At 31.8% G+C, this 20,851-nt stretch overlaps 1 protein-coding gene across 2 annotated transcripts in view; it reads right to left on the minus strand.

Annotated features, from left to right (window-relative positions):
* Positions 1-20,851, minus strand: part of KLHL4 (kelch like family member 4) — a 144,680-nt gene that overhangs the window by 54,482 nt on the left and 69,347 nt on the right. For both annotated transcript variants that reach the window (XM_039870199.1, XM_039870198.1), the window contains exons 2-6: positions 19,895-20,059; positions 19,381-19,517; positions 16,410-16,606; positions 8,413-8,625; positions 5,240-5,426 (exon numbers count right to left, since the gene is read on the minus strand). In XM_039870199.1, the coding sequence (XP_039726133.1) occupies positions 5,240-5,426; positions 8,413-8,625; positions 16,410-16,606; positions 19,381-19,517; positions 19,895-20,059 (899 nt within the window). The remainder of the gene's footprint in view (positions 1-5,239; positions 5,427-8,412; positions 8,626-16,409; positions 16,607-19,380; positions 19,518-19,894; positions 20,060-20,851) is intronic.

A 20,851-nucleotide genomic window follows, 5' to 3' on the forward strand; every position in this document is an offset into this window, starting at 1 on the left:
CTGTCCATATATGACAGTAGGGTATTTAGGTCCCTACTATGATAGTATTTTGGTCTATTTCTCCCTTTAATTCTGTTTATAACTGCTTTATATATTTTGGGGCTCCATGATTGGGGCATAGATATTAATAACTTATATCTTCTTGGTGCATAATTTCTTTTATCAATATGAAGTGTTCCTCAGTATCTTTCTTTATCTTTTTTATTTTGAAGTCTATTTCATCCGATATTAGTACCATTACTCATGGTTTTCGCTGAATGATATTTGCTTGAAATTTTATTTTCCACCCTTTCACTTTGAGTCTATATTTGCTTTTGGAACTGTGATGTGTCTCTTGGTGCCAGCATATGGGTGGGTTTTATACTGTTGCCAAATCTGCAGCTCTGTGCCTTTTTATTGGTGAGTTCAGTCCATTTACATTTAAGGTAATTATTAAAATATGAGGTCTTCTTATAGCCATTTTCTTTTGCTTTCTGGTAGCTCAGTATTCCCATTGCTTCCTTGTCCTCGTGTTTCTGTTTTTTTTTTTTATTTAAGTTTGGTTTTGTGGGTTTTCCCTCTGGTCCTTTTTGTTTTATATTATATAATTCGATTCTGAATCTTTAGCATGTGGTTACATTTAAGAATATGCAAAGGATAGTTGATCTATCTATCATCTATCTATCTATCTATCTATCTATCTATCTATCTATCTATCTAGATATATATCTATCTATCTCAATATCTATATCATCTATATCTATATCTATCTATCTGTATCTATACAGTCATCCCTTCTTTGTGTGTGTGCCTTATAGTCATTCCCCTTTGTGAATTTGGATTTTTGAACCCTCCTCTTTTCAGTCATTGTTGTCTCATTTTGTCTCTATGTATGCTGAACATTCATTACTATCTTGCTATAGCAAATCTCTTCTTATTTTAAGCTTATAATGCCCCGTTCTTAGTAAGAGTTGCACACCTCTGTTTCTTTCTGCCTGCTAATCATCATACACCTAATTGTGTATTTTTTTAATCATTTTGTTTTATGTCAGCTGACCCTTTTCAGTATTTCCTGTAGTGCAGTCCTCGTGGTGAAGAATTCCTTCAATTTTTGTATGTCTGAAAAGGTCTTAATTTCTCCTTCATATCTAAAGGAGGGCTTAGCTGGATTCATTATTCCTGGCTGGTAGTTTCTTTCATTCTAGAGATTGAATATTTGGTTTCACGCCTTTCTTGCTTGTAAGATTTGTGCTGAGAAGTCCAACAATAACCTAATAGGTTTTCCTTGATAGGTTACCATCTTCTTTTCCCTGGCTGCCCTGAGAATTCTGTCTTTGTCTTTGATTTTTGATAATTTTAATATGATGTGTCTTGGTGAAAGCCTTTTTGGGTTGAGAAAATTGGGTGTTCTGCTGACTTCTTGAATTCCAAGCCTTAGCTCCTTCCTTAGATTTGGGAAATTCTCATCAACTGTTTGTCTGAAAATTATTTCTAATCCCTGCTTCTTTTCCTCCCTTTCGAGTATTTCCATTATTCTTATGTTTCCTCTCATGATGGTATCAGCTAGTTCTTGTATTTCTCTTTCATAATTTTTTCATTCTTCAGTTTCTCTCTCTTCCTTCTGATTTCTAGGTCTCTGTCTTTGATATCATTGATCCTTTTTTCCATTTGGTCGACTCTATTTCCTAAGCTTATTTCATTTTTCAACTCTTGCAGTGTGTCTTTATCTCCAGAAGGCCTATTGAGTTCTTTCTGAGAGTTTCAATCTCCTTGCGAAAAAACTCATTCTACTCATCTAGTTGTTTTCTCAATTCCTGAAATTGTTAATATGATTCGTTTTGAATCTCATTGAGATTTTTTTCAGAAGTGAATTCTCTGTCATTTAAGTCACATATTTCTATGTTTGTAAGCTTATTTTCTGGAGATTTTTCTCTTTCTTTCTGAGATGCCTTGTCACCTTGGTTGTTTGTGGCGTTTAATGGACTATTTCTCTGCCTTGGCTTTAATGAAATTGTATTCTTTTTTTTTTCCAGAAGGAAGATTTATTATATAAAGTTCTCTCCTTAGCCTTTTGCCAAAAAGGCATTTTCTTTTGGTTTCTGATAGATGGTGTCTAATCCTCCTGGATACCTGCTTTATTTAGAGCCTAATTAATGCCTTTTTTTTTTCTTACAGATGTTTAATCACTCTTGCTACCATCATTGTCAGTCCCTGTCTGTGTTAATGACAGTTTCAGTAGCATTTGCTCAGATTCCCATGGGGCTCTGCAGTATTCGATCTTGGAAGATGTTGGGGAGGGGCTCTCCATGTCGGGGGATGGGGACTGCTGCTCATCCTCGATTTTGCAACTGTGGCTGGTAAAAATCCACTGTTGTTTTTCTGTTGTACCTACTTCTCTGCTGTCCCCTCTTCTCTGTTTTCTGCCCTGATGACTGTGCCCTGCCACTGGATGCATGGAGCTCACGGCTTTCCCAGGCAGGGCTGTTCAGGGAACTCACCGCACCTTGTCCCACCTCCTCTTCCTACAGTGAGCTCCAGTGGCTGTGAGAGGCAGCTCTTTTATTTCTCTCAGTCCACCGCAGGGCACCAGGGTTCTGAACTGTGGTAGCTTTCATGTGCACATCCCACACTCAGACGTGCTGGTGTGCAGTTTGTTTTTTATTTCTTTGTTGAGTTTTAGATGCGGCTTATTGTTGTTTCAAGGGGAGTGATCTAGGATCTGGGAATGTCCTTCACTCTGCCATGTTTCTCCAATATATATATATCTTTTTAATGTATTACTAATTTATACAGATAAAGACTTTCACCTTAATGTTTTGCTATACTTACTTTTTATTTTATTTTATTTTATTTTTTCCTTTTTTGTTCCTTAGGGTTCACCTGTTTTTTTTGTTTCTTTGTTTGTTTTTGTTTTTGTTTTTGTTTTTTTGTAAATTCTAAAACCCTCGAAGAGAGGTTCCTCAGTTTCCGTTGTTGTTGTATTATTATTTCTTCTAACATAGTGGCAGTATAGTAAGTAGAAATATAAAATTTGAATAGAAATTCCATTTCCAGTCTTTCTATATATTTTTCCTTGAGTCAGCCATCTAATCTTAAGAGCCTTAGTTTCTTCATCTGCAAAACTGTGGCAATAAGATCTTTCTTGTAGCATTATTTTGATGATTAATATTGATGTTTGAAAAATACTAATCAGGATCACATACTCAAAAGTAGTGTTTTTTTGTTTGTTTGTTTGTTTGTTTGTTACTTTTAGTGTACTTGTCTGCAATGTCCCATAGAGCCTTTTATGTCTCTATATACTAGATACTTAAAGAATCCCTAAATGATGGCTTTACTTCTTTTCATATCAAACTGTGATAATGGAGTCATGAAATTATAGGCATATAGTCCATTCATTTTTAGAAACTGATGAGTTGTAGATAATTGGGATTTTAAGCCTTTGTCAAGCATAGCGATACAAATTAGCAAATTATATTCATTCACTGTTCCTGCCTCTAAAAGGAGGTTTGATGAATCAGATTTCCTTTATTCATTTTTTACTTAAGTATAGTTGATATACAATATTGTATTAGTTATACTACTTTCAGATATATAATTTAGTGATTTGACATTTTTATATCTTACATTGTGAGCACCCCACTAATTTCAGTAATCATCTGTCACCATGAAAACGTATCCCAATATCATTGACTGTATTCCCCTTCATTTTTTTCACTTACTCCACACCCCCTCCCCCTGGTAACCATCATTTTATGGCCTCTGTTTCTATGAGTCTGTTTTTGTTTTGCTTTGTGTGTTCATTTGCTTCTTTTTAGTTCCATGCATAAGTGGAATTATACAATCTTTGTCTTTGTCTGATTTATTATTATTTTTTGTAACACATTCACATATTTAATGTTAATTTAGACAGGAGCCTAAAAAAATAAAAATAGAAAACACACACACAAAAACAAACAAACAAATAAACACAAAATTTTCCATTTCTCACTTTGCAGATTAGGCTTTAAAAAAAATAAAAAAACTAAGAATAACTATATTTTTATTTTATGTTAAGTACCTTTTTAATTCAAATATTAAAGAAGACACATTTTAAAAGCTGCTAATATTTATTCTATTCAACAAAATGCAATAAAATATCACATTGCCAGACTTAAAATTAATTATAAGATCCTACTGCATTTATTATTTTCTGAAGAACAGTAGTTCTGTGAAGTTATTCTACTACTTTGAAAATAACTGCATTTGCAAGCTCTTGTATTATAGTTTCATGATTAATTGGCATATCTCCTATATAGTCTTCTAATTTCCAATTGTTCATATCAAATATAAAAAAATAAGAATTTGTTTTAGTAGCACAGAAATTTGTCTCTTTTTATCATTTCCTATAGGTGTCAAATGACATTTATATGTATGATCTGGAAAATTTTAAGTGGACTTGTTTTATTTTCTATACATCCAACTCTTAATTACAAAGCCTTTGCTTCATTGTTTTGGCAACATCGGGCTACAGACTAAGAGATCAAGTATAAAAAGGTAGAGCTATATAAAAATGGGTTTTAAGAAGGGTTAAGGATAGAAATGATGGCTTCAAAAACTGTTTTCTATTCAGTTTGATAAATTTTTTATCATTACTTTATTCCTAGTTTGATTTGCTAATCTTGTTATCAATACTTTGATTCTTTTTTAATTTGTCTTTGAGGATCTAATGGAAGATTGACAGAGAGGCCACTCTTCTATTTCTGTCAAAAAACGAATTTAGAAGACTTTGTTCCTTCTATTTATAATAAACTTAAATAAGTTTTTGGTAAAACGATCTTATATTGCCAAGTGAATACTCGAATTCTAAAATCTCTGTCATAAAAGTACCTGTTAAATGTTTAGGCAATACTAATTAAAGGGTTATATCCCATAAGGTATATAAACAAAAAGGAAGTAATAAATTTGAATAAATATTCTATTTATGAAAATTAGCTTTGCTTTTTATTGTTTATTAAATTTATTGGATGACATTGGTCAATAAAATTGTATAGGTTTTAAGTACACAATTCAATAATACATCATCTGTATAATGTATTATGTGTTCACCACCCAAAGACAATCCTCCTTTCGTCACCATATTTTTGGATCCCTTTACTCTTTTCTACCTCCTCTCTGATGCACACATTTAATATGGCTTCAATATCACACTCATAATTTGGTGTTAAAAGTTTATCTTCTTTTTTGAATAACACTTTCTAAATTAATTGATTTTTCCTGTTACCTTTCAGAGCATCCATGCCTCCCACAGCATAAAGTGCCCCTACAGTTGATTTCCTAGGCTTCGTTCGAGGGCTTTGCATCATGGGTCTTCTTTCAGGTAAGAGATGATACTTCATAGCTTCTATAAGGAGTTTCTGACACTCAAGATTACCAGTAAACATGGAGCTATTTTCAAGATCTGCCAGTAACTGAAAAGTAATGATATACAGTATATGAAGTGAAAAACTCATCATTAGAAAGAATATATTTTTATTTATATAACTTTGGAGAAAACTCAAGCTAATTCAAATGTACAACTGTAGTTATTTAATATTTTAACTTATTTAGTAACATGTTTATGTTCACTTATGTTTTAAAATGATGAAAAGTCTTATGATATTAGCTAACGATCTATGCATATTTACTTGACATATTCATCTTTTGAATATATACACGTATAATCTTGGGGAGCGAAAGAGAAAGAGCACTCATAAAATGCCTCATTGAAAGCACTCAAAAATAATGGCTTTATATGCATAAAGCAAGCATCTCCCAGTACATGGCAAGTAGCTAGAGAAGCAGCCATGTTTTTGGTGGTCTTAGGGGAGGAAGTACAAATATACCCAGTTAAAATAAAATAAAATCACCGATAAAGGGCTGCATTTTCATCATCAAATCACTTCTGTAAAGTAATCTGAAAATAGATCTTTTTTTTTTTTTATCTGTACATGTACATGTGTACATCAGTAAAGTACATGTGTTAGTAACTAGCCAATCTGTCATCAATAGCAGATAATTAATTTTTCTAACCATCACTGCCTGGAAGACAATAAGACACTAATTGAATGGGGTAAGAGCTAGGTAAATTATTTTTCCTAAAATGTGTCAAGAAGCTGAGTTTCTTTCAGAATTTTTTCAAAGGTCATTTAGATTAATTCCTTTGAGTTTTTGGTCCACAGTATCATAGGGAGGAATAACAAGTGGGTTGTTGAAACAGAGGTGCTAATCTCACTCCATAAAACTTCTCTAAAGGTTCCTGTTCTGGACTGGTTAATGCCAGCTCTGTTCTCACTTCACTTGTTATCTTTAATGGATCACTGTTTTGACTTGGCTAGTGAGACCCTCAGAATTTTCTTAATGATACACTGTTGAAAATAGGTTTGAAACCGGGCTATGCAATTATTTTTTCTTTCAAAAATATTCTTCAGAGATTTATCACAATTCTTTCCATATATTTAATTTCTAGAACATTATTTAAGGTCATTTTTGAATTCTTTTTTCCTTCTCATGGCTTTTTTATTTACTTATTTATGGTGACATTGGTTAATGAAATCCAATAAGTTTCAGCTGTACACTTTAACAGTAAGGTATATATATATGTGTGTGTGTGTGTGTGTGTGTGTGTGTATACATATATATGTGCATACATATATATATACGTATATATGGTATATAAATATATATGTATATATGGTATATACATATATATACATATGATGCATATATATACATATATATGTATACATGTATATATATACACCCACACACTGTGTGTTCACCTCCTACAGTTAGATTTCTTTTTATTTTGGAAAATGAATATTCTGTGTTGCCACTAGCCACCACTGCCATCATCAGGAAAAGTGCACAGTCCACATTTGAGGCATAAGGCATATCCAGGGGTGGGAAGTCAAGGTACCATTAATTGTGCGTTTGGGCTGGAAATTTCTCCTCATTCCAGTAAAGTAAGAGAAGTCCAAACTAAGCATTTTGTTGAAAGAATGTCATGTATATTTAAAACAGTGTAAAGTTAAGAGCCACTGATTCTTTATATTAGTGCATCTTGAAATTTTGCATATCTAAAAATCATCTGGAGAACTTGTTAAAACACGCATTCTTTGGCCTCACCCCCAGAAATTGTTTCAGTAGGTCTGCAGTAGGGGACTAAGAAATTGAGCTTCTAACAAGCTCCCAGGAAATGTTGTGTTGCTGGTCCAGGGATATTTTGAGCAGCACTGCCTTAAGGAATCTGATAAATGATATAGACCCTCTCATGAGACTAACACACACAAGAATATACAAACTCATAGAAACAAAATTTCTATAGATTCTAAACTTGGGTCTAAAGTAATATACATATTTTAATGTTTCCCTCTTGATATTACTATCGCCTTGCCCTTTGGATAAATTTGTTGCACCCAGGAGAGTAGTCAATATTCCTTCATTGCATATGGACAGATTCTTAAGAGTAAATAAGTAGTTCCATGGGATTTAATTAACAATTAAAAGTGAAAAGTAGAGAAACCATCAGCAAATTTACCTATTTTTCAATATTCATATTTAATTAATAATTTTGTTGAAAGCAATTAATTTTAATATTTATGATTCTACTGATCCACTAAGTCCAAATAAGTTCCCTCCTCCCAAAGTGGATGATATTTGAGGACTTCAGCCACAGCCTATGTAATATATGAAGTGTGCATATGTGTAATATATCCATGTATATATAATATATAAATTATATCTACTATTGGTCAATTTACTATAGAGAAATAATTGTGGTTATCAGCAATGGTAGAATTATGAAGAAACACTGCACTCTAACATCACTAAACTTCACATGCTAGAATTCAGTATGAGGTGAGTCAGTCCTGTATCTTATCCAAGGGTGTTTGGTTTTAAAATCATTTTTACTATAATTCTTCAGCATGCATGATGGGGATGTCATTATAATGATGCTTTAGTACATCTGAAACTACTATAATATGCTTTGAATCATAGCAGTTAATTACACATATTAGTTGGTATGATCCAGATCTAACTCCTTTCTAGAGTCTCTTCTGGGATGCTTTTGTACTAATTATTGTCATCTTTCTTATAAGGTAGGCAGAGAAAAAAAAAAGAGTTAGCTCAGTCATTTTTCCTCTTGTTACAAGTGCTGTTTGGTGAGAGGAAACTGAAACTAATGAGTATGCTGAAATTTAGGAATTATCTGCAGGTTTTTTAAATCCTTGTTTCCTCTCTCTTCATTATTTATACTGCTAATTGAAGGGTGGATATGGTCTTTGCAAAACATATCCTGTACACTTCAATTACCAGAAATCCTCTGAATAAAATAAAATGAGACAAATAAGAAATTGATTCATGCTAAATGGGACTTCGAACTATAATTTACATTACCTGGGTAAATTTCCATACCTGTGGTGGAAGTAATGGCAGTCTGATGTAAGAAAGTAGCATTGCTAGGTCTTGTTGCCTAGCCTGAACATCATGTCCCACCCACTGCATTAGAGCATGAAAAATAGTCTCCTCATCAGGCACATTAATGTCATCACTGCACAGAAGTTTTGAAATTTCATTAGCTGGAAGCAGGAGAAATTCTTGGTTTTTTATTACCTCAATGAAGTGTTCCTAGAAAAGAAAGGTTTTCTACTAAAAAAAAAAAATTGCACTTTATAAACTTCTTAACAAATAAGCATATCAAAGCTTTTCACTTTGTTAAATTTCAGAAAAGGCCAGAGAGATAAATATATGCATTTATAATAAATAGATGCTATTGCTGCCCATGACGAAGGGAATGGAGGAACATTCTGAAGCTAAAGAGTCAAATGATTATACTGGGTATTATTTAAAACACAAAGAAAGGCCTTAACTACTTCACAGTTCATACAGATAGTGTCCAATTTGACACTGATGATTTTCTCTCTCAGTTGTTGTAGGTGACAATAGCTTGACTCCAGAACTGACTGATGTTGAGTTGGTCTTTAGACAAAAACCTTAGGAGAAAGGTTGAAAAGTTTCAAGGTGGAGGTTTTCTTGAAGGACTGGGAGAGGTAGCTCTGCCTGTATATTTAGAGGACAACATACTGAATTTCTTTGAGATGAGAAAAAAATGATTGATGAAAAAGATTTTCTCTTGTGGAGAAGCATGGACTTCTATTAACCAAGGCAATGACATCTTTTATAATAAATGATAATCTACAGATTCAGAATATTTTAAAGGTCTTCTCATAAATTTTGGGAGGAGGGATAGAGTTATATTTCTTTTTTTATTTTTATCAAATTTATTGGGGGTGATATAGGTTAATAAAATTATATAGTTTTCAAGTATACAATTCAATATATCATCTGTATATTGCATTGTGTGTTCACCACTCAAAGTCAAAACTCCTTCTGTCACCATGTTTTTGACCTCCTTTACCCTTATCTACTCTCCTTCCTCCTTTCCCTTTGACAACCACTTCAAACTATTGTTCATGATATTTTTGGGGTATTTTTTTTTTACATTACAGATTTATATCCCACATATGAGTAAAATTACATGGTTCTCAAATTTTCCTGTATGACTTATTTTGCATAGCATGCAAATCTCAAGATCCATTCATATTGTCACAAATGGCAGTATTTCATCTTCTTTCTTTTTAATAGCTGAGCAATATTGCATTTATGTATGTATCACATCTTCTTTATCCAATCATTTATTGAAGGACACTTCAGTTGTTCCTATGTTTTGGCCACCATGAATAATGTTTCAATGAACATTGAAGTGCAAATATCTTTATGAATAAGAGTTTTTAAAATTTTGGGGTAGATACCAGAATTGCTGGGTCATATGGTAATTCTATTCTTAATTTTTGAGCAACCTCTATAATGTTTTGCATATTTTTTCATATTATACCTCAATTTTCCCTCTGTCATTGTGTTCTCTTGTATTCTGTCAAGTATCAAATTTCAGGTAGCCAAGCTTCAACTTTGTTCATCAAAACACAAGTATATATTTTTTTCTGATTTATAATGTTATATATATTTTTGATAACACAAGGATCATTTACAACATTTTTTATAGTAAAGACATCAAGTTTTTAATACAATGAAAAAGTATGCTGCTGAAATGTAGATAAATGTGTCTAGTTGGTAATTTATGTTGCACAATAAATAGATATTCTGGAAGCAGCTTAAGAAAGCTTCTGAGTAACTGGGCAATCTGGAAAAGTCATATAATTCTCTCAGCTCTTCTCTGAGTTTAGATATTGTTGAACTGAGTTACTCTAATATCAGTGTTATCCATACAATAATCACTGATTTTGAGAGACCTATGAAGAAGCCCTCATACTATAAATTCCCATTTAACATGCCTATTTAGACAAAGTGCCTTCTTATGACTAAGGTGAGTGAGTAAGATAGATCTGTGGTTCTTACTGCAGCAAATGGCCCTGGTTGAAAAGCCCCTAACCTATAGTAAAATAATGCAGCTAGTACTACACTAATAACACATTACATGTGTACAGTACTTCACACTTTAAGAATTTCTTTCACAAACATTCTCATCACTAATGTGGCCTTGTAGGAAGTAGAATTATTCTCATCAGAAAACAGGCTATGTGAATTGTTTAATCTCCTTGCAGTAAATGGCAAAATATAGGTATACTTCAAAGATATTGTGGGCTCAATTCTAGACCACTACAATAAAGTGAGTCACACATTTTTATTTTTTTTATTTCCCAGTGCATATAGAATTTATGTTAAACCATTCTGTAGTCTACTAGTATTTAATAAAATTATGTCTACAAAAACAATGTACATAGTTTAATGAACAACATCATACTGATAAAAGATGATAATCATCATCTGAGCCTTCAGTGACATATAATCTTTTTGTTTGTTGAGGGTCTTGCCTTCATGCTGATGGCTACTGAGTGATCAGGGTGGTAGTTGATGAAGCTGGGGTGGCTGTGAAAATTTCTTAAAACAAGAAAACAATGAACTGTAGAAATGATCCCTGAAAGTATATCAAGACAAATTGTTGGAGACATTGTGGGGAAAAATTTTACATTGTGTGAATATAAACTGATACAGTCACTATGGAAAACAATATAAAGCTTTCTTAAAAAAGTAAGAGTAAAATTACCATATGACCCAACAATCCTTCTCCTGGGAATCTACCCCAAAAATGTTGAAAATATTTATCCATAAAGATATATGCACCTCAATGTTCATAGCAGCATTATTCAAAGTGGCCAAGACATGGAAACAACCAAAGTGTCCTTTGATAGATGATAATATAAAGAAGATGCAGTACACATATACAATGCGATATTACTCAGTCATAAGAAAAGTGGAAATACTGCCATTTGTGACAATATGAATGGATCTTGAGATTATTATGCTAAGCAAAATAAATCAGACAGAAAAAGTTCAATACCGTATGTTACTTATGTGGGATATAAAACTGAAAGCAACAAATAAACAAGAACAACAAACAAAAACTCATAGACACAGACAACAGTTTAGTGGTTATTAGAGGGAAGGGAGGGAGGTAGATAAAGGTAAAGGGGGTAAAATATATGGCTATGGAAGGAGATTTTAATTTGGTGTTGAACACATGATGCAATATACATGTGATGTGTTGTTGAATCGTACACTTGAAATCTACATAGTATCTCTATCAGCGTCACTCTCAATAAATTTAATTAGAAAGAAAATAAACTGCATTTTTACAAAAAAAATGAAGTTCGATGCATCAAATGACTTTTTATCACAAATGATTTATTTGTAGCACACAATGCTGTTGATAGAATTTTACCTACAGTTGAAGTTCCTTAAAATTTGGAGTCAATCCTCTCAAACCATGCCATTGATTTGTCAACTAAGTTTAAGTAATATTCTAAATCGTTTGTTGTCATATTTTAAGAATCTTCACAACATCTTCACCAAGAGTAGATGTCATATCAAGAAACCACTTTATTTGCTCATTCATAAGAATCAACTTCTCATCCCTTAAAGTCTTATCATGCGATTGCAACAATTCAGTCACATCCTCAGGCTCCACTTCTAATTCTAGTTCTCTTTCTATTTCTACCACATCCACGGGTACTTCCTCCACTGAAGCCTTGAACTCCTCAAGGTCATCCATGACAGCTGGAATCAACTTCTTCCAAATTCCTGTTAATTTGATATTTAGAACATTCTAATCACAAATGTTGTTAATGGCATCTAGAATTATGAATTCTTTCCAGTAGGTTTTCGATTGATTTTTCCCAGATTCATCAGAGGAAACATTATCTATGGCAGCTATAGCCTTACAAAATATATATTTTAATAAGACTAAAAAGTGAGAATTACTCCTTGATTCATGGGCTACAGAATGGATTGCATGTTAGCAGGCATAAAAAATATATATTAATCATGAAAGGAATCTTTTTTTTTTTTTTCTGAGCAGTGGTCTCAAATAATAGCATGCTTAAAATATTCTGTAAACTATGTTGTAAACAGATGTGCTCTCATACATGCTTTGTTGTTAGATTTATGAAGCACAGGTAGAGAAGATTTAGCATAATTCTTAAGGGCCTTGGAATTTTAAGAATGGTAACTGAACATTGGCTTCAACTTAAATTCACCTACTGCATTAACTGCTAACAAGAGAGTCAGCCTGTCCTTTGAAACTTTGAGTCCATGCATTGACTTCTCCTATCTAGCTCTGAAAGTCCTAGATGGCATCTTTTTCCAAAATAAGGCTATTTCATTAACATTGAAAATCTGTTGTTGAGTGTACTCACTTTATTAATTATCTTAGCTAGATCTTCTAAATAACTTGCTTCAGCTTCTACATTAGCATTTGCTGTTTCACCTTTCATTTTTATGTTATGGAGATGACTTCTTAAACCTCATGACCTAACTAACCTCTGCTGGCTTCAAACTTTTTTTCTGCGGTTTCCTTATCTCTCTCAGACTTTGTAGAGTTAAAGAGAGTTATGGCCTTCTCTGGATTTAGGCTTTGGCTTAAGGGAATGTTGTAGCTAGTTTGATCTTTTATCTAGACCACTAAAACTTTCAACATACAGCAATAAAGTTGTTTCATTTTCTTACCATTCATGTGTTCACTGGAGTAGTGTTTTCAATTTTCTTCAACAAGTTTCATTTTCATTCACAAGTTGGCTGTTTTGCATAAGAGGCCTACCTTTCGGCTTGTCTTAGCTTTTGATCTGTCTTAGTTTTTGACATGTTTTCCTCACTAAGCTTAATTATTTCTGGCTTTTGATTTAAATTGAGAGACATGCAACTTTTCCTTTCACTTAAACACTTAGAGTCCATTGTAGGGTTATTAATTGGCCTAATAAAATGTAAATAAGTTTTATGTCATTATTGTTGTAGCTCAACAATAGATAGGCCAGAGGAGATGGAAAGAGACAGTAAAATGGCTTGTCAGTTGGGCAATCAGAACCCACACATTTATCAATTAAGTTTACCATCTTACATGAGTGCAGTTCATAGTACCTCAAAACGATTACAATAGTAATATTAACTATCACTGATCATAGATCACCACAATAAATATAATAATGAAAAAGTTTGAAATATTGAGAGAATTACCAAAATGTGAAACAGTGACATAAAATGAGCAAATATTATTGTGAAAATATAACTGACAGAATTGTTTGACACAACATTGCCACAAACCATCAATTGTAAAAATGCAATATCTACAGAGTGCATTAAAGTAAAGTGCAGTAAAAGGAAGTATGCCTGTATGGACTAAAACCTAAACTTGCAGTATTATTTTATTTCATTCAATACTGCAACTGCCTTTCATAAGTAATAACTTTTATGAAAGTGTTAAGAAAGAGGTAAAACACTCTAAAATTTATAATTACTTATACTGGTAGTATATGTAAATTCTGAACTGTATCAATATGATGGAAGACTCAGTGTTTCATTATATTTACTTTCTATTCACTCTCTAATGAAAGAAAAGAAAAAAAAAAGAAGTAAATGAGAGAGAGAGAAAAAGAGAGAGCTATGGTAAGAGAAAGAGCACAGCCTAGTGTGTAAAACCTACTCGATGGCTAATGTGAGTCATATACAGTCAAATTGGATTATACATTTGAGAAAGTTAAGAAATGATTAAAATGATTTATGTGATGGTCATATTTAGGTATAGTCAGAAATTTGTTTCGTGATATACTTTGTTAAGTCTGATGAAACTATTGAAAATTGCTTGGCAAGATAGTATGCTAGTGTAAATAAAAAAAAATAATGCATTGCTTTAAAGTATCTAAGTATGGTATTTCAATATCCAGCACTGTAGAGAAGTATTTAGTTAAGCTTAAAGATTAAATTTATTTTAAAATTATTTTGTTCCTAATTTCAAGGTAAACATTTTCTTCTATGCACTTTCCCAAGCGTGTTATTTGGTTTGGTATTCATTTTTTTAATCTACACTTACAGTGTTGTAAAACTTATTAAATGAATGTAACATACTTGCTGAATGTTTCATCGATGCAAACTATTACTTATACGATTGTGCTGGTTAAACTTATTGTCAACTTGACTGAGCCATAGAATTTCTAGACTTTTGGCCAAACATTATTCCAGATGTGTCTGTGATGGTGTTTCTGGATGAGGCTCACTCACATTTGTGAGGGCAATCTGTTTTAGTCAGTTTATGATTCAAACAACTGTAATTGAATCCTTAGAATTTAACATTATTCTTAGACATTAAAATTATTTAATTTTTTTTACTATCAATATGGCATTACAAAAGCATTATTATAACAAGAACTTTACCTATTTTATTTCATTTATAATAGATAAAATAACTAAAGTAGGGAGATTAACGTATTGCATTATAGGGGGAAACAGTATTGCATTTTTATACACATCCTGCTTTAAAACTCAGTTTAATTCATATAATAGGAAAGGGAAAAGAAGTTGATTTGAGCAACAAAAATAATTCAAGCTGTTTATCAGATGTGTTTTGTCTGCAAAAGTAAGATAACAGACAGGAAACTGTTAATACTTAGTTCAAGAATTTAAGTAATTTAACAGGAAGTTTTCATGTTTGGCTTTTATGGTTGGATTAACCTTTGAACTATATGACTGCTGTTTGTATAGATTATATGTCATCTGTATTTAGGATACAGGATTATAAATAGCATACTTAAATAACATATATTAAAATACCAATCCATTATAATATGATTCTCCACATAATGGTATTGTTTCAGGAGTATGTTTGAAACTTCAAATTTTGAAAAAAAATGACCAGGGATGGAAAGAAGAGAGGAAAAGTTTTACAAGAAATTTTAGAGAATTCAAATATTATAAATTAAAAAAAATTAAGGTCTGTATAAAGCTCCAGAAAAATACTCTTTATTTATATGCATTTCAATCCTAAAATTGTAATGTTAATTTTATCCTATTTTTAGGTGTGATTCTCAATTGTTCACTTTTATGTACTTGCCTTTTAGCTTTGAATCTTAGATAACTATAATAATTTTCTTAGTTTGAAATATTTATCTTTTAGTTGCACTTCACAAAAAGACCCATCTCTTGCGTAGTTCTCTGCTTCAGAAGTTAAAAAAGTTCATTTTCTTCTTTGCATGAGGGAATAGTTAGCATTAATAGTAAGGGTATATTTAATATCTTCTGTCTATTTTTTCTTGCCTCCTTACAGTCTATCTTTCACATCACTGTCACTTATCTGAATAAATATAGCTTTCGTCCATGCAACTTTCAAAGAATTGAAATATACGAACATGTTCATTTAATTCATTATAATTGTTAACAAAATTGAGAGACATTTTAAGGTAGTTAGGTTAAAGGAGTGAACTACAAATTACTTTTAACCAAAATACATGTTTTCATTAAGGCATAAAAAGTCCATTTAACAGAATTGTCTGATTTACTAATTTTTATATTTCTTAAGCTATTCTAGTTAATATTAACCCATTCATATTAGTTTTTCCTGATTGAACAATATTTAAATTTCATTAGAAATCATAATTTGTACTATTTTACAAACTAAAGTTCTACCAGTGAAGAAACATCAGAAAGATTGTATTTTCTTAATAGTGTGGATTTGACTTGAAACATGTACTTGTACGATTTAATATTTTTATTTCCCCAGTCTTTGAGATTTAACTAAACCTTTTTTGGTTTTGAAAATGAGAAACTTGCTTGAGTACAGCTCAACCAGACATATAATGTCTGTTATTTTTAAATCATTTGCAAATTATATGAGTTTATATTGTCTTTTGATTTTATCCCAACATTATAATATTTACTTGGAAAGATTTTATACATATGCATATATGTATAATATACACACATACACATATATATCAGTAAAACAAATCAGTAAGTTAGATATTATGTTACTATATTACTACAAATTAATTCAAAGCAATTGATTTTACCATTGTGTACTTATGTGCCACACTCAGGAGCTCTGTACATCCCTGAACATCTCCAAATGATCGAATCCCTAAGCAGTTTGAAGGATGGAGCTGCTTTATGAGAAAATTGGAGCAGACTTCAATGACTTGAGTCAGCTGCAGAAGACAAGCTGCAGCCAGCAAATTTTCAATAGTATCTTCTTTTAATTGCAGAACACCTAGATGGTTCAAAAAAGTAAAGAATTATTATATGTCCCATAAACTAAGCCACAAATATACTAGCTAGTTGAAACCTTTATTTTCTCTTATTAGGAAGCTTATTTTTTCTAGTGTACAGTAACCACGCAGATAATATCTTTTGAAGCCAACATAGGCAAAGGAGTCTGTGTAAATACTTACCTATGTTAAAGATGGAAGAAGGGAGACAGACTAGATTGTAAAAAACAATGGCGGCAAATGAACAGTGAATACCAACATTGAAAAAGAGCAACTTGTTATATATCATCTTAGACCTGCATCTAAATCTTATATCAAAAACTGTCCACATTATGACTCGAGGAGCATTATGCAATATTGTATAGGATAATACAATTGGCCATACAAATGTCATTTATGTGGAAAAACATCTTGATGCATAACAATATTGAGCTTATATGACCACATGTCCATTTTTTTACATCTGTATTTACTAGCTGATAAGGATGACTTTTCACAGATATCACGACTGGAATTGATGCCTGACATTGTCTCAAAAAAAGTATTGCCAAGAGTCCTCAGATAAAGAATTATTTATATGATTATTTTAATAGGTATAAGATACAGACTCTGTTTAAAAATATCTATACATAATTTTTAAAAATGGGATCAGAGCAATTAAACTGTTTTCTTTATATTGATATATATATATATAATATGTATTTTTAGAACAAACATTATTGATGAATTATTGAAAATGTTATGTTATTTTGATGTTATGTTCTCACTGTTTTGTTTTAACCACGCTATAGATAAGTTATAAGGATGATATTTTATATGGATTTTATAAACTATAAACTATTACTTTATAATCTGGCCTTGTAAAATACCTTAATATGGATTCTATATATTGCAACACCACAAAGAAAAGAGTAATGCATACTGTGAAATACTCTGTATTTGATTTATCTTCTAAAACATATGTTGTAAAAGAGTCCAGTACATTAGTAGACTTCCTTGTGCTGTTTCTTGTCCAGGATTTTGAAGGTAAAGCCTATCTTTATCTTATGGGACCCCAAAAAAGTGTGAACTATTCTCAAAATCAGATCTAAAGATTCACTTGCTATAGACATTGAAACGTGGCATACTTATTAAGAAGAATATTAATTTCATAACAAATGAAACCATAAAACTCCTAAAAGAAAACATATCAAAAAAGCTCCCTGCATTGGTCTTGGCAATTTTTTATTGGATAAGACACTAAAAGCATAGGCAACAAAAAGAAAAAAAGCAAACAGGACTATATCAAACTAAAAAACTTCTACACAACAAAGAAAAAAATAAACTGAAAAGGCAACCTATGGAATAAAAGAACATATTTGCAAACCATATATCTGATAAGTGGTTAATATCTACATGAAAAGGTGCTAAACATCACTAATCATCAGGGAAATGCAAATTAAAACCACAATGAGATATCATTTCACACCTGTTAAGATGAATAATATCAAAAAGAGAAGGGATAGCCAATGTCGACGAGGCTTTGGATAAAAAGGAAATCTTATGCACTGTTGGTGAGAATGTAAATTAGTACAACCATTATGAAAAACAGTATGAAAATTCCTAGAAAAAAAATGCAAAAATAGAACAATCATATGATCCAGAAACCCCACTCCTGGGTAAATATCTAAAAGAAATAAAATAAGAAACTTGAAGAAATATGTACACTCCTGTATTTATTGCAACTATAAGCTATGGAAACAATCTGACTGTTTTCAACATATAATTGGATAAAATATATATAATACATTATATATAAATATAAATAAGTTCAGCCATGAGAAGGATGGGAATCTTGCTGTTTGTGACAACATGGATGAACCTGGAGGACACCACGCCAAGTGAAATAAGCCAGAAAAAGAAAGTATGGTATCACTTGTATGAGGAAGAAAACAACTGCTGACTTCATAGAAACAGTGAGTAAATTGATGGTTTCCAGGGGCCGAGAGAAGGAAACAGTAAATGTAGGTTAAACGGCACAAACTTTCAGTTAAAAGTAGTCCTGGGAATCTAATGTACATCATGGTGGCTGTAGGTAATAATATGGTATTAGTTATTGTATACTTGAAAGTTGCTGAGAGTATATATTAAACATTTTCTTCTCACAGGAAAAAGAATTAACTGTTTGAGATGATGCACACATTAATTATTTTGATCTTGGTATTCATTCCACCATGTGTATGTGTATCAAATCATCACACTGTATACCTTAAGTATATACAATTATATTTGTCAATTGTTTTTCAATAAAGTTAGAATGAATGAATGAATGAACGAATAAATAAATGAATACATTCATACATACATACTACTTGGCCCCCAAACTCATCCTGTTTTCTTTGCTTTATAGTTTGAGTAAATATTACTTTATTATTTCAAAGGAAAAGACTGATTAAATCTTTAATGTGGAGTTGAAATATTCCACTTCCACTCTCACTTTTTACAAATGAGAATGCATCCACATTGCTTGAGAGAGATAGAAACATGTCCTTATATTTTGGCATTAAGATAGCTTTCTTTCCTCATGGTCATAATTTTTTATAGCATGTTATTCACTTCTTGCTTTTTATAGTATTGAATTTAAATCCTGATTCTGCCCCTTACTACCTTAGGAAAGTTACTTAACTGGCCTATCCTTCATGTTTTTTACTTGTAGAGTAGGAATAATATTAATGTGGGTTATATAATGTAGGATTACTGTGAAGATTGAATGAATTTGTAGATGCCAAGATCTTACCTGTGTAAGCATACTGCACCAAGGAATTAAGTGCATTAGGGTCAACTCCTTCCATCTTGACCTCTTCTTGTTTGGCTTCAAGCACATCATTAGTAAACATTGCAGCAAAATAATCAGACACTGCACTGAGAACCAACCTGGAATGTTTCACAGGAACTTACATCAGTCCATAATCTTATTGAAAAGCATAGAATGCAGTCAGTAAGTTTGTAACTCTGGTGAGACTGTTTTCCACTTAAATATCTCACAGTTCAGTAAAGTGCAGTGAAATTAGAAAGGCAAATAGAATAAGTTGATTTTCTTTTAGACAGTTTGTGCTGTTTCTCTTCATCAGTTTCTCTAAAGTTTAGCAATTTTAAATATCACACAGGAAAGTGGACACTATATGGTAATGATTTTTCAACATAGGATGATAAAACTATTTTCCTTGATGTTCCAATTTATAATCAATGGACTGATTCTCATTCATACTTGCCATAATCACCAAATGTTCTATTTGTATAAGGATACTTACCGATGAGCTGGGATTCGGAGGTGTCCAGCAATGAGTAGCACATCACACAGTTGTTTCTCTTTCAGGTAGTTCTCCATTTTATGGAGAGTTCGCTCTGCATGGTTTACAGCATGGAACTGCTCCTCAGACACATTGAAATTCATTTCTTCAGAATGTGTATGTAAACTGAAAGGGGGATAAGGTAAGAATATGGTTATTCTCCTAGTGAGTGTGCAAATGTTCAGTGGTAATTTAGACACATCAACTTCTAAAAGAAATATATTGGTTTAAAATAAAATAAAATAAATTTCCTCTGATCCTAAATATTTTGTTATATTGCTGCCATCCTTCCATTAAAGTAAAATGTCATGGTAAGTATTTATATCTGGAATGAAACATACTATGTATGGTTCAGTTTCAGAGCTAGTGGTGATTTATCGACTTCAAAATACCAGTTCCTTTCTTTAACTTTATTGGTATCATGATTATGTAATTAGTCATGAAATTGTGGGCATGATTCAAAATACTTTTAAAATTTAATTATGTCTCGAAGCTTCTTTGTGTATACTCATTACACATCAGAAATATTTCTTGAAGAATCTCAAGCTTCAGAGTACCATATGTCAAACCCATCAAGAAATTGGTAGTTACAAAATAGTCACAGGGATGTAAAGTACAGCATAGGAAATATAGTCAATATTATTGTAATAGCTATGTATAACGCCAGGTGAATACTAGAATATTTGGAGGGAACATTTTGCAAATTGTATAAATGTCTAACCACTATGCCATATACCTGAAACTAATATAAAATAGTATTGAATGTCAAATCTAATTGAAAAATAAAAATTAAAAAATAACATATACATATTTCCATTTTATATCTCTTTTCCTGCTTTATTGACATATAATTGACCTATAACACTGTTTAAATTTAAGATGTACAACATGATGATTTGATATATGTATATACTGTAA

This window comes from Pteropus medius, unplaced genomic scaffold (genome assembly GCF_902729225.1).
Source record: "Pteropus medius unplaced genomic scaffold, Ma_sr-lr_union100, whole genome shotgun sequence".
Taxonomy (NCBI): Eukaryota; Metazoa; Chordata; class Mammalia; order Chiroptera; family Pteropodidae; genus Pteropus; species Pteropus medius.